Here is an 11351-nt window from a genome sequence, read left to right as displayed (position 1 = left end):
AAGATTTTTTTTCTAAATATTTATTTTCAAAAATAAAAAACAAAAAAGTTAAAATGTGTAAGATACATTTATTTATTTTAAAAAAAGCAAAACCAACCAAAAAGCATAAAACAAATGACTAAAATTAAGAGGAATTGTTAACAAACACCATAATAATATATAAATCGTGCTAAAATAACACTTTGACATAGCAATTATCTTGAAGGACACAATCAAAATATTTGAAAACAAACTCATGCAGAATCCACACTAATAGCATTTCAACATAACAATTAATCAAACCAAACTCAATTAGATGCTTGTAAAGCAAACTAATATAGCAATTCATATTTATGCATGTCTCTTAAATAAATCCCGTTTTTTAAAATGTCAGATATGCGTGTTTGTGTGTGTGTTTACAGACAACACCCTGTGACTCATTCGCAGCCATTTCTGCAACTTCTACCAGATTTTTCTCCATCGTTGTTAATAATAAATCGACTGTAGCCTGAAGCCACGTTGTAATCTGCAACGTGACTCATACAGATGTTTGGATTTTGACAGGTGTGTGTGTGTGTGTGTGTGTGTGTGTGTGTAACAGTGGATGCAGCAGTGATGTCAAACATGGTGGCTCCCGATGCAGTGGTGCATGCTCATTAAACACACACACACACACGTATCCATACTGCATTCCCCTCTCCCTCAGTCTACACCTATGCAGAAAAATTCTGACAGTGCTGATATTTGGAAATATGACGCAAGAATTCAAATCATACAAACAACAGCAACAACAAAATGTGTAAATGAGTCTTACACTGATCTCCAAGCACAACCTGATCTCTGAACAATCAATAAATAAATATCTTTAGTGGCATGACCAGACCACAGCACAGCCTTTCAGCTCAATACACTATGTTCTGATCAATAAACCGTGAATCTACAAGACAACTACAAACATATCAATCCTTGACTGTTTTAATATCTAATTACAAAATAAAATCAACATCAAAACAACTCTATGCATGATCTGATCTCTAAACAGAATGCAGTGAAATCAAGCATGATCTGATCTCTGCATTAGGAATTGAGTACATAAAGACATCATATAAAGAGATTAGTGAAGTCTTGGCACTAAAAATGAAATAAAATCCTGACATTAGGATGTGTCTGTAAAGTTCTGGTCTCAGTATAGTATATAATAGATAAAGATGCATGATCTGATGTCTAAACAGAATGTAAAATGCAGTGAAATCAAGCTGATCTGATCTCTGCATTAGGAATGGAGTACATAGAGACATAATATGAAGAGATTAGTCAAGTCTTGGCACTAAAAATGAATTAAAATCCTCACATTAGGATGTGTCTGTAGTGTTCTGGTCTCAGTATAGTACATAATAGATAAAGTTGTATGATCTGATGTCTCAAAAAGGTAAAATTCAGTAAAACAAGCACGATCTGATCTCTGCATAAGGAATTGAGTACATAAAAACATTATATGAAGAGATTAGTCAAATCTTGGCACTAAAAAAGAATTAAAATTCTCATATCAGGATGTGTCTGTAGTGTTCTGGTCTCAGTATAGTACATAATAGATAAAGTTGTATGATCTGATGTCTCAAAAAGGTAAAATTCAGTAAAACAAGCACGATCTGATCTCTGCATAAGGAATTGAGTACATAAAAACATTATATGAAGAGATTAGTCAAATCTTGGCACTAAAAAAGAATTAAAATTCTCATATCAGGATGTGCCTGTAGTGTTCTGGTCTCAGTATAGCGTATACTAGATAAAGATGCATGACCTGATGTCTAAACAAGGTAAAATGCAGTAAAAACAAGCATGATCTGATCTCTGCATTAGGAATTGAGTACATAAAGACATTATATGAATAGATTAATCAAGTCTTGGCACTAAAAATTAATTAAAATCTTCATTTCAGGATGTGCCTGTAGTGTTCTGGTTTCAGTACAGCATATTCTAGATAAAGATGCATGATCTTATGTCTAAACAAGGTAAAATGCAGTAAAACCAAGCATGATCTGATCTCTGCATTGGGAATTTAGTACATAAATATATTATATGAAGAGATTAGTCAAGTCCTGGCACTAAAAATGAAATAAAATCCTCACATTAAGATGTGTCTGTAGTGTTCTGGTTTCAGTACAGCATATACTAGATAAAGATGCATGATCTGATGTCTAAACAAGGTAAAATGCAGTAAAAACCAAGCATGATCTGATCTCTGCAATGAGAATTGAGTACATAAAGAGATTATATGAAGAGATTAATCAAATCTTGGCACTGAAAATTAATTAAAATCCTCATATCAGGATGTGTCTGTAGTGTTCTGGTCTCAGTATAGCATATACTAGATAAAGATGCATGATCTGATGTCTAAACAAGGTAAAATGCAGTAAAAACCAAGCATGATCTGATCTCTGCATTAGGAATTGAGAACATAAAGACATTATATGAATAGATTAATCAAGTCTTGGCACTAAACATTAAATAAAATCCCTACATCAGGATGTGTTTGTAGTGTTCTGGTCTCAGTATAGCATATACTAGATAAAGATGCATGATCTGATGGATTAATATAGCTTGCAGTGTCTATCACCCTTTTAAAAGCTGCTAACTTATCTGAATAAGAAATGTGGGCATACAAACAAAGACTTAAAGCTAACGTTAATCAAATCACATCAGGCAAATTCAATACACTGTTATTAGTAACAGAGTCCGACCCGTTAGCTGGTTAGCATCTGTACTCACCTCTGGAAACTATTCACCCTCTTCATCTCGCGAATATTTACACAAACAAACACAGGTCTGGGGTCAGCAAAAATAATCGGATGATAACAAATGAATCGGATGTTCGAGGCCTCATTCACAAAAAAACAATCCCACTTCGACACATAACGCTTCCGTATCACCACAGCTCCCTCAAAATACCCTGAATCATCCGTAAAGCTGGGTTTTGTCACATCATTCCGTCTCTCGTCCGGTCCCCCTCTCTCCTTCTCTACCTTTAACGCTCTTTCTGTGACTAGCAAAAGCCGGAGTTGTACATTTTGAGCATTTTTTTCGGCACATCTGATTGACAGGGAGTTCGACCAATGAGAGAGTGGTGTGACTGGGACGCTTGAAGCGTTCGTCCAATCACAGGCGCAAATTTTCTCGCTTTGTTTGACGCAACAATAGTAGGCGGGGCGAATGATGGTGAGAGAGTACAAGACACGATTCAAACAGGTATGACAACTCAGTGAAGTAACACTGATAAGGACAAATGAGGCTTTCTTTTGTCACTCTGTTGGAATTTAAAACGGAAACTAAGTTTAATTAACCGAAGCCTGCTTTTATAAGTACCCAAGTGACATTGCAGTGTCCTTTTACCATGGTGCCACCACGTAAATACTAGTGTATTTCATATGGTAAGTGTGTTTGGTATCAAATACCACAATTTTAATGAAGTACCTAAGACTACCATGTAAATATCGTGGTGTATGGAAATTGTAGGCATTTATTTTCATAGTATGTGGTATTACCACGTGATTCTTTGGTACTGAAAGTACTTTCCATTGGTTTTCAGTTTTACAGCATCCACATTAAAAATCTATTAATCAATAGTAAATACTTTTGTGTTTTTTTTTATTATACCACAGTGTATAAGTGTGTGTGTGTGTGTGTGTATAGTACATACACTTTATTAGGTACACCTTACTAGTTCTGGGTTGGACCCTCTTTCACCTTCAGAACTGCCTTAATCCTTCGTGGCATAGATTCAAGAAGAGACTGGAAATATTCCTCAGAGATTTTGCTCTATATTGACATGATAGCATCACACAGTTGCTGCAGATTTGTCGGCTGCACATCCATGATGCGAGTCTCCAGTTCCACCACATCCCAAAGGTGCTCTATTAGATTGAGATCTGGTGACTGTGGGGGCCATTTGAGTACAGTGAACTCCTTGTCATGTTCAAGAAACCAGTCTGAGATAATTCACGCTTAATGACATGGCACGATAAGCAGCCATTAGAAGATGGGTATGCTGTTGTCATAAAGGGATGGACAGGATCCGCGACAATATTCATAGGCTGTGGTGTTGACACGATGCTCAATTGGTGCTAATGGACCCAAAGTGGGCCAAGAAAATATCCCCCACTGTGGCGTAGCACATGGTGCGATAAGGGGGCCCCGTGCGATTCCCCCCTGATTCCCACCCACCAAATACTGCAGTATAATTTAGTTTTTACTACAGTAAACTGTAGTGTATTTTAGCACAATATACTGTCATGTCATTTTCATCCGCTTATCCGGGGCAAAGTTGCGGGGGCAGCAGTTTTAGGAGAGAACTCCAGACTTCCCTCTCCCCAGACACTTCCTCCAGCTCATCCGGGGGGATCCTAAGGCGCTCTCAGGCCAGCTGAGAGACATAGTCCCTCCAGCGTGTCCTGGGTCTTCCCCCAGGGCTTCCCATGGTAGGACATGCCTGGAACACCTCCCTAGGTAGGCATCCTGGAGGCATCAACAGATGCTCCAGCCACCTCAGCTGACTTCTCTCAATGTGTAGGAGCAGCGGTTCTACTCCAAGCTTCTCTCGGGTGACAGAGCTCCTCACCCTGTAGATTGAATGGCAAATCAAGAGCTTTGCCTCCTCCATGAACCGCCACCTTATCATGGTGGAGGGGTTTGAGTGCATGAGTGATCCTAAGAGCTATGCTGTTGGGGGGGTAATGCCCCTGGTAGGGTCTCCCAAGGCAAAAAGGTCTTAGGTGACAGGTCAGACTAAGTGAAGTTCAACAATCCCTTATGAACTTAATTACATTGAGGACCATGACATTGCCCGGTATGGTGTAGCCGGGGCCCCACTCTGGAGTCAGGTCTGGGGTTGGGGCTCGTATGCGAGCACCTGGTGGCTTTTTTTTTTTTTTTTCCACAGAACCTGGCCGGACATGGGACCATCCTCCTGTGGGCCCACCAGCTACAGGGGTAGTCGTAAGGGGCCGGTGCATTGTGGAACGGGTGGTGGTCGAAGGTTAGGACCATGACAACTCAATTGTCGGGCACAGAAAGGTACAATATACTTAGTTGTAGAAACTTACAGTATTGGCCAGTTTGTTTATATAGTAGGGATGTAACGGTATCAGAATTTCACGGTACGATAATACCTCGGTATGAATGGTATGGTACGGTATTTATTGAATCATTTACAGGAAAAACAAAACTAATGAAAAGACTCGAAAAAAAGAGCCAAAAGTGTTTATTTACCTTAGCACTGAACATATCGATGACATACAAATTAGCCATCTATCTGAAAGCTTTGAAACAGGAACTTCAATTTTTCAATTTTAATAACAAAAAACTATTAAACCATATAAAAAAAATAAAGTTTCGATTTAGTATTGTTGAAAACTCATCACATTCAACATTTAATCACTCACTCACATAGATAGAGATGTGTTTTTTAAGGAAAATGATCATATAACTATAATCTGGTAAAATCTGGGATCTCTGGGCATGTGCCCTGCAACAGAAAAAAAAACTCTCATTTGGGACTGAGGTTTCTGTGACAGAGAGATATGATTTAGCCAAGGTTGACAGCATTAGGTAACGTTGTCCATCGTCTTTCCACCACTTGAGAGGACAAGCCATGAGTGAGATAGAGGTCTCTTTGCGGTACAAGTCAATGTCTGCATCAATCTAACAAGTGTGCTGTGTTTCTGCAGTCCCCATGACTGTTATTAGTCGTATTCCCCAACTTATATTTCACCAGAGTCTGGCAGTGCCTGCATACTGTTTTTTTCTTTGTCTGTCACCTTTTCTACTTTTTCGTATGTTTTTAGAAAGAAACCGAAATGCTTCCACACATCCGATTTAAAACCCGCTTTAGGTTCGATCATTTCCAGCTCTTTTTCTTCCCCGCTACTAGCAACACACTCCATTTCCGCATTACTGGACCTGTTGTGACAACAGACCGCAAAGGATGATGGCCACGGCTAGGCTGATGGGAATTGTAGTTCCCGCTACCTCCCGTTCGCTTCATTCGCCTAAGCAAACTTTTCTCAGAAATATAGTTTTATTGAGTCATGCGCCTACGGTAATATTGAAAAAATTACTATTGCGGTATGACGGTATTTACAATATTGTTACATCCCTATTATATAGTTGTTTAAAGTATAGTATTACCACAGTAGATTTATTAAGTACTTTAGTATGGTAAAAAACACACTATATTAGTATAAAGTACTATAGTATTCTTTCGTGTGAGCACTGTGCAGTTATGCTTCTGTTTTTCTGGTCAATTTCCCCTCAGGGATGAAGGAATATTTGTCTCGTTGGACAGTCAGCTGAACCATTACTTTTTGTACATACACACACACACACACACACACACACACACACACACACACACACACACACACACACACACACAAACAAAATGCATTTCTAACCTCGTGTCGCAACTAATGCTAAGGGCAAACTTGCTCAATATTACTGTGAAATGGTGTGTTGGGGTGAGGAGCAGCCATGGCTCAGGGATTCTGTGGCCAGAAGCAACATTACATAAACCAGAATCAACGGCATTAAATGTCACCGAACATTTATGTAAGGCTGTTAACTGAATTAAAACGTCTGTGTTTTGTTTTGATACATTTTAGCTGCTTTTCCAGGACAAAAAAAAAAAAACGTACAAATTATTGCTAAAATGTGATTGTTTGGGGAGAAATGTTCAAGTTTTTTACATTTCTGCAAGAATAAACATTACAGAGTGAAAAGTTTTATATTATGTAAATACCGAGGTGAATATAAATCATCCGGCACCATGGTTATAAATACCTGTCCACAGTAATAGGATCAATTAACAGCACTGCAGGGAGATTTACCTGTCCGTCTGACTGCAGGTCTCAGTCTCAGACTTTAAATGCTTGCCAGGTCATCATGGCTCCAACCCAGCTGGCAAAAATAGATGGTAATGTTCCCATTAAGTGGCGTTAAAACAGTTTCTAAAGGTTCCCGGGGCATTTTAAAATAACAATAATTCGATAAATGAATTAAATGTTTTAAAAGTGTTTGTATGAGAGCTTTTGGAGATGGAATTGAGGATTGGAATATATCTTTTTGAACCATTTGACAACAATACAGCATTGTTTTGGTTGTAACACCACCTCTATGCATGCAAGATGTTACACTGAGGGAGTTCACAGAATTTTTATTTCACACATACTGAAATTAAAATAAACTTCACAAGCCTGTTTAGCCCTTTTTCCTTCTTGTTTAATTTCTCTACATGTGTATACAGTATTTAGTCCACACAAACAAAAGTAATCAATATCCAAAACCAAGCAGTCATTGAATGTAAACAGTCTGTGTAAATGATATAGATGGTTGGGTGAATGTTGCGTAGATGGATTTGAGTGCGATGCAATAAGATCCACTTCCTCACATTGGGAAAACGGTAGTATGATGAGGAATTTAAGGCCGTACTCACACTAGGTACAGTTGCCTCGAACCGGGCCAAAGCACGCTTGTCCCCCCTCCCGTCTCCCCCGACGGCCCGCGCTCACACCATATCGGGCCTCGGCACGCTTACGTCATCGCTGCTGCGCTGTTCAGAAGCGCTCTCTATGGCAAGCCTTTTTAGCATTTAAATCTTTGTTCTGACTCCATAAATATATTTAGAGATATCTCTAATTATATTTTGACTAGTCATAATTATAATTCGACTAGTCAGAATAACAATTAGAGATATCTGCAATTACAATTGTACTAGTACGAAATCAGATTGGAGATATCTACAAATATATTATGACTAGTCATATTCCTCCATTGACTTCCATTGAAAAATATTTGCAGATATCTTTAAATGAGTTTTGACTAGTCACAATTGTAATTAGAGATATCTCTAACTGAGTTTTACTAGTCATAATACATTTGGAGATGTCTTTAATTCATCATATTTAGAGATATTTACAAATATATTTGAAGATATCTAATTAATTTACCAATAGTCGAATTACAGTTGTAGATATCTTGAATTGGATTTTTGACGAGTCAAAACTCAGTTAGAGATATCTGCAAATATTTTTCAATGGAAGTCAATGGAGGAATATGACTAGTCATAATATATTTGCAGATATCTCCAATCTGATTTCGTACTAGTACAATTGTAATTGCAGATATCTCTAATTGTCATTCTGACTAGTCGAATTATAATTATGACTAGTCAAAATATAATTAGAGATATCTCTAAATATATTTATGGTTAGTCAGAACAAAGGTTTAAATGCTAAAATTAGATTAAAATGCTTGCCATACGCTCTCACTCAGTAGCACAGTGGAGATTTCTCTAGTTATATCGTTTCAGTAGTTTGATATGCTGTCAAATATTTCGCCAAACAGTCCTTAGGGATGCGGGGACACGCAGTCAGATATTTCGCCGAACAGATCCGCCACTTTTGGCGCTCATAAACAATCATAAAGCTCTCGTGCTGCAGGAATGAGGAGGTCTGCTGAAGGCGCGCAGCTGGCGTGCTGTGAGCAGTTTGCGTATTTAATAAACTACGGCAGTTTGCGTTCACTGAACAGTAAGAATGATTAATAAATCCATTTCAAACAGTCCCTTAAAAGTCACGTCTCGCTTTCGGTTTCGGGCTTTGGCGCGTTTTGCACTCACACACAAGCGTACCATGCCAAACCACAAGTGTACAGGCACACCTCTTCCAACCGGGCCAGGGCCGGCCAAGTGAACCGTGCTTGAGCGCGATTCAGCGCACTCACACTTCTCAAACGATCCGGGAAACGGGCCTGGGCACGGTACGGATGGCATAGTGTGAGTAGGCCCTAAGAGTCACTGACCGTCATTCCACGTGTACAGTACACATATAGTTCATTTGCCAATGAGAAGCATAAAGAACGTTGAAACCAAAGCACCAACAAACACCTCATCTGAACATCTCTAGGACAACAGGTCCTGTATTTGAGCAGCAACAATAATGTTCTCAAAACAATCAGAACCGGAGTGGGTCGGTAGCCTCAGTTCACCATGTGGTTCCCTCTACCAAACACGACTCACTTGCTCTATGGTGAGCTGGAATATATCCAGTTCTCACTCCCCTCTAGTGCAACCTAGTGGCCTGTAGTAATATTGCAACCAGTGCTTCTCGCATCACAAGAAACTAAAACAACAATTAAAGCATGTAACGTTTGTTCGTTACATGGTGTAAAATAATTAATGAAAAGTTTTAAATGGGTGGCACGATGGCTCAGTGGTAAGCACTGTTGCCTCACAGAAAGAAGGTCGCTGGTTTGAGCCCAGGCTGGGTCGGTTGGCATTTCTGTGTGGAGTTTGCATTTTCTTCCCGTGTTGGTGTGGGTTTCCTCCGAGTGCTCCGGTTTCCAAGTCCAAAGACATGCTCTATAGGTGAATTGGGTAAGCTAAATTGTTCGTAGTGTATGTACATTTACATGTACATTTAGTCATTTAGCAGATGCTTTTATCCAAAGCGACTTACAAATGAGGACAAGGAAGCAATTTACACAACTATAAGAGCAACAATGAATAAGTGCTGTAGGCAAGTTTCAGGTCTGTAAAGTCTAAGAAGGAAAGCATTAGTATTTTTTATTATTATTATTTTTTTTTGAGTACAGTTAGTGGTATATCCAGAGAGGCAATTGCAGATTAGGAAGTGAAGTGGAGACTAAATAGTTGAGTTTTTAGTCATTTCTTGAAGACAGCGAGTGACTCTGCCATTCTGATGCAGTTAGGGAGTTCATTCCACCGACTGGGCAGGTTGAACGTGAGCGTTCGCGAAAGTGATTTCTTCCCTCTTTGGGATGGAACCACGAGGCGACGTTCATTCACAGAACGCAAGTTTCTGGAGGGCACATAGATCTGCAGACGTGAGAGCAGATAAGAAGGAGCAAAGCCAGAAGTCGCTTTGTAGGCGACTGTATGTGTGTGAATGAGTGTGTATGGATGTTTCCTAGTACTGGGTTGCAGCTGAAAGGTCATTTGCTGTGAAAAACATATGCTGGATAAGTTGGCGGTTCATTCTGCTGTGGCGACCCCTGATTAATAAAGAGACTAAGCCGAAAAGATATGAATGAATGAGTTGGTGGTTCATTCCACTGTGGCAACCTCTGAAATAGTTTCAAATGTTAAAAAAAAAAAATGTGGGGTTGATTGTACAGATGGTTTGAAAATGCTGTTATGCTAACTAATAATACCATAAAAAATTGTTGCTGCCTTAAATTTTTAAGTTGACTTTACAAGTCACTTGAACGTACTTTGACTTAAAACTCAAACTACAATTTGCATAACTTTTTTAAAATCTAAACCTGATTAAGTCTATTAAAATGAGTTAAGTAATATAAAGAAATGACTTTTTAACCGTACTTTTTTTACTTTTTTGTACAAAAAGGTTGTTAAAATGAAAATAAAATTAATTTAAATCAATGGACAAATATATAACTATATATCTAAAGATGTTGGTTTGAGGTGACTAATAATCAGAAGTGCTTAATTGGAGTGGGTGGAGCTAAAGATTTCTTTTCACACCTTTGATTTCTGATTGGTGGCTTTTTTACATGTAGTATTTCTGCAAGAATTCTGCTATTAACCGTGTTAGTTCAACATTTCACCATTGATTTAATTCATTTGTAGATTTTTCTTCGGCGTAGTCTCTTTATTCATCAGGGGTTACCACAGCGAAATGAACCGCCAACTTATCCAGCGTATGTTTTACACAGCAGATGCCCTTCCAGCTGCAACCCAGTCCTGGGAAACACTCATACACTATGGTTAGTTTAGCTCCAATTCACTCATAGCGCATGTGTTTGGGCTGTGGGGGAAACCGGAGCACCCGGAGGAAACCCACGCCTACACGGGGAGAACATGCAAACTCCATACAGAAATGCAAACTGGTCCAGCTGGAACTCGAACCAGCGACTTTCTTGCAGTAAGGCGACAGTGCTGACCACTGAAACACTGTGCCGCCCATGACGCTTTCCTGTTGCATTTTGCACATTTTTCTTCAATATCACGCTCTGTAGTCAACACTTTCGCAGTGTTCCGCTCTGAGAGTCTGTAGGTCAACATGCATGACAGGAAGCCTTTGGGGTGTAAGAATGATTTTTGCAGCGTCGTGACAGCAGCCACATGCCAGGCTTTCTCAGAATGAGCGTTTCCTGTGGCGCTGTGATGCAGCAGCAGAAATGAGGCATGCATGCATCAAACAGTCAAGAAATACTGCTAACAAAAGTGTAGCTTTTAACACCTAAAATGTCCCCCACAAGACCTGCAAGTTTCAGTTGCAATCCAACAATGCAAGCGTAGGTAAATGCAGCAGCAGACAGTTCACCTCAGATCTTGAAAA

The 11351-nt window shown here is 39.2% G+C and overlaps 1 protein-coding gene across 4 annotated transcripts in view; it reads right to left on the bottom strand.

Moving 5' to 3' along the window:
* Positions 1 to 11351, bottom strand: part of mmd (monocyte to macrophage differentiation-associated) — a 57316-nt gene that overhangs the window by 22884 nt on the left and 23081 nt on the right. For 2 of the 4 annotated variants that reach the window (XR_015479993.1, NM_001037419.3), the window contains 1 exon segment: positions 2749 to 3020. Coding sequence is in view for 1 of the 2 variants with exons in the window: in NM_001037419.3 (NP_001032496.2) it covers positions 2749 to 2774 (26 nt within the window). In the remaining variant the exon portion in view is untranslated. 4 annotated transcript variants of the gene reach the window in all.

Source organism: Danio rerio, chromosome 3 (assembly GCF_052040795.2).
Source record: "Danio rerio strain M-AB ecotype USA chromosome 3, GRCz13ab, whole genome shotgun sequence".
In the NCBI taxonomy this organism is placed as follows: domain Eukaryota; kingdom Metazoa; phylum Chordata; class Actinopteri; order Cypriniformes; family Danionidae; genus Danio; species Danio rerio.
The sequence above is the reverse complement of the archived record's forward strand: the minus strand, read 5'-3'. Positions and strand labels throughout refer to the sequence as shown.